Below are 3,985 nucleotides of genomic sequence, written 5' to 3'. Positions count from 1 at the left end.
GCCAAGCGCTTGAATAGGCGCTTAGGAGAAGGATTTTTGGCTAAGCGTTCGTGTTAGAATCTGCCTCTCCAACGCTAACCGCAAAAGGACAGGCGCTACGCTAGTTCAAAATAAAACAGAACGGCGATGAGAAAAAGCTGGGGCGCTTGATGCCTGATTTTGCGCCGGCGCTAACAAAAAGTCAGGATTTGGGTGGGAATCTGATGAAACGGACGGGATTTCTACCCTGGCGCCTGGTACTAGCGTCTTCTATTGAAGATGCCTTTAGAGACTAGAGACTTTTTAATTGGGACTAGAAAAAATTCTAGGACCAGAGAACAAAAACACCACCTTAGCCCGTCAACATAAAAAAACACTGATTAGTTCGTGACCGGTGTTGCTAGGCGTCGCGTTTTCGCATGGTGCACAACCATCATAAATCCACTAATCACGGATATTTGTGGATCACCTTCGTTTCCATCTACCACTATCATTCTCTTCCTACAGAAAAAGAAAATGAAATTGAATAGAAAATTTGAGCTCCACTACTTGCTGCCGCGACGCTCTCCCCTCTTCCCCACTCCGCCGATCAGAACTCTTCAGAGCCACCACTTGCTTTTCTTCCTCGCTCCAAATCCCCAATTTTCTTCGATATATCTAACGTATCCGTCCATCAATCTCACCTCCGATCCGTCGCCATCGACCTATTCATCCACGGATAGGCACCTCTGATTTGGAAGCTCCAACGGGGAGCATCGCCGGCGATGCTTTGCTCCGGCCGCATGCTAGCCTGCAGCGGCCTGAGCCCCGGGAGGCTCCGGCCGCCGCGCGCCTACGCTGACCGGCTGCGTCCCCCGCTCCCCGCCCGCAGGTGGCGGGTCGCCGCCTCCGCCGCGGCTCCCGGCGGTTCCCCTGACCTGCCGTCGTCGTCGTCGACACCCCCGCCGTTTGGCGCCGGGGACGACCAGGCCGCGGCCGCGGCCGCTGCCGCCTCCTCCTCCTCAGGGTACTGATTATTTGATCTATTTTGTGAGCAGTTGGTAGCTTTGGGTGCTGGTTGTGCCCGTGAATCGTGATGCGTCGCTACGATTATGCCAATCAGATTCAGGAGTAAAATAAATTAGTAGCTACATATAGGAACATGCTTGGGCAGCATATAGCCTTATCTGCCAATCTAGCATATGGGATAACCATGATTCTGTTCTTGAACTTCTGGGGACTGGAGATTTAGGTGCAGTAATGATTGGGGCAACTCAAGTTGAGCATTGCTTGTTCTGGCTTGCAGGTTTTGCATCATTGAAGGGCCTGAGACAGTTCAAGATTTTGATAAGCTAGATTTGCAGGAGATTCTTGATAATATCAGGAGCCGCCGGAACAAGATATTCTTGCATATGGAGGAGGTGTGTTGGTTTTGTGTTATTTTTGTCAATCAATATTTACTGCTTGCTAGTGAGCTTGCGTATACAATTTGCTTGTCAGAAAGTTGAAGTACTGGAGGACAGGATATAGTTTTAAGACTTGTAAATTGGTAACCATGTTAGCTAAAATGGCAATCCACATGCTAGTACTTGATTTTTTAGTTCACTAATGAGCTAGAACTTGTGAGGCTGAACTACGCTATCCAAGGATGGTGCAAACCGTGCAGGTACAACAAACTTGGAACTAGTTTGGAACATCCATGGATCCTTTAGGATTAGTTTTTGCCCTTCTAGTGTATCTTCTTTCTGTTTATGATTCAGCTTGGCTTCTTTTAATTATGCCTTCGAGTGAGTTCTGCTATGCAATAATGTCAAAGCCACTATCATATGCATTCTGGCATCATATTTTCCTCTCTCTTTTCACACAGATTCGCAGATTGAGAATACAACAAAGAATAAAAAATGCTGAACTTGGAATCTCAAATGAAGAGCCTGAAGGAGAACTCCCAGATTTTCCATCATTCATACCGTTTTTGCCTCCCCTGGTTAGTAGGCCCTTACCAGACCCAAAGCTATTATGCAACAGCATTTTAATACTTTACACTCCATGACATAATAACGTATTGAACTTGAATCTCGAAATCAGTTAGTTACCATTACTTTCTTGTAAACAGAGTGCAGCTAATCTGAAGGTCTACTATGCTACATGTTTCTCTCTCATTGCTGCAATAATGGTCTTTGGTGGATTTCTTGCACCAATTGTAAGTTACATTCTCGATTTTGGATTGGCAATTGTTGGTACTCTAACTGATCTCATCATGAAACAACATGGTGGATGTGTAACAACTTGATGTGCTCTCCCTGCAGCTGGAACTTAAACTTGGTATAGGAGGCACATCTTATGCAGATTTCATTCGAAATGTTCATTTGCCTATGCAACTGAGGTGCCATCACAGTTGCATGATCTAGTCTAATTTATGAAGCATCTTTTAACTATGGAATTTGAATGATTATTTACTGTCCTTTCATTCATTTGTCTATCTGATATTGTAGCCAGGTAGATCCTATTGTGGCATCCTTCTCAGGTGGAGCAGTCGGAGTTATCTCCGCCCTAATGGTTGTTGAGATAAACAATGTCAAGCAACAGGAGCATAAACGGTGCAAATATTGTTTAGGAACTGGTACCCCCTCCCCCTCTCAGAGAACTCTTATCATATATGCACGGAATGGGGAAGATTCCACATAATACTTAATGTTGGCAGTGATAATTTAGTGCAAAATTATATTACACCGTCTAAACCCAGTTTCAAATCCGAGACGGGTAAACTTAGTTCATTGCCTGCTTAGTCTAAGATCAAACAGGGAACAAATCTCAGATGGATTGATAAGAGATAGTAGCTATAATTGCATATACATGATAGCTTATTGTGCATCCCTTATACTTGGGTGGCTATTTGATAGCTTTAAGTTTAAACTCACTGAGGAGATTCCATGATGTTGCTGTAGGGTATCTGGCTTGTGCCCGCTGTTCAAGCACGGGAGCTGTTGTGCTTACTGAGCCTGTTTCGACATTCAGTGATGGTGATCAACCTTTATCAGCACCAAAAACCGAGAGATGTCCAAACTGCTCTGGCGCAGGAAAGGTAAAGCAGTCCTTTGCATGCTGAACTGAACACACCACCCTGTTTCTGAATCAACACACACAAAATTCTAATTAATATTGGCTCGTATGAGTATGTTACATGCTACCCTGCATGCTATCTGGTTTTGAGACTCAAACGAAACATGACATGTAACGATATGTTTACAGGTGATGTGCCCCACATGCCTCTGTACAGGGATGGCAATGGCAAGTGAGCATGATCCTCGAATCGACCCCTTTGATTAAAGGCATATATCAGTTCAGGAATTCTTGTATCGCTATGTAAGTTGTTGTTTGTAGATAATAGTATGGACGGGCATGTCAGGGATTCAAGGCCTATAATCATGAATAGGGACTATTTGTATACTAGTGAATATGAGTAGACTACTACAGGAATCTGTAACATTATACCATACCCATCGTGTGTACTGATCAGTCGCTTGAACTGAACGATGCAGGAGTGTATGTTTGCCAAAGCAAATAAATCGTTTCACGTTTGTACCAAACAATTCAATCGCATTAATGAATGTTACACGCCTTTTGAGTCCTAATGTGTGTTGTAAACGAAATTTCAATGGCACCGGTGTAAGGCACCATTCTTTGAAGACTACTGTGAAATGTCTAACTTCTACATAGAAACATATGACTATTTGTGTGATGTGTAATACTTCCCCCGTTCACATGCTAATTGCCTGAGCTAATATGTCAATAAGTTGGAGTTCATAAACCACTTTGAAAAATAAGATATACTTCTTTCATCCTAAAATAAGTGTTGCTGATTTAATACAAAGTTAGTATTCCCTGGGACATATTATGGGACTTTGGGACGGAAGTAATATGTTTGATTTGCAACATGCTAACTGCATTAGTCAGAGTACCAAAAATTTGAAGTTTTGAGCTTTCTTATCCCAGCAGTTAAAGGAATAGTTTTTTTTAGCAAACTGCA

General features: G+C 43.2%; 1 protein-coding gene across 1 annotated transcript; it reads left to right on the top strand.

The window, feature by feature from the left end:
* Positions 1-522: 522 nt before the first annotated feature.
* Positions 523-3,590, top strand: LOC125513515 (protein ORANGE, chloroplastic). The gene is made up of 8 exons (XM_048678646.2): positions 523-985; positions 1,265-1,379; positions 1,826-1,942; positions 2,072-2,158; positions 2,265-2,341; positions 2,451-2,578; positions 2,904-3,040; positions 3,208-3,590. Exons 1-8 carry the CDS (start codon positions 744-746, stop codon positions 3,283-3,285), a joined length of 981 nt encoding a protein of 326 aa, XP_048534603.1. The 5' UTR covers positions 523-743; the 3' UTR covers positions 3,286-3,590.
* Positions 3,591-3,985: the final 395 nt, after the last annotated feature.

The sequence above is a fragment of the Triticum urartu genome, chromosome 6A (genome assembly GCF_056163025.1).
Source record: "Triticum urartu cultivar PI428250 chromosome 6A, HENAU_Tu73, whole genome shotgun sequence".
NCBI lineage: Eukaryota > Viridiplantae > Streptophyta > Magnoliopsida > Poales > Poaceae > Triticum > Triticum urartu.
Note: the sequence above shows the minus strand (reverse complement) of the source record. Positions and strands in the feature narration are given on the sequence as shown.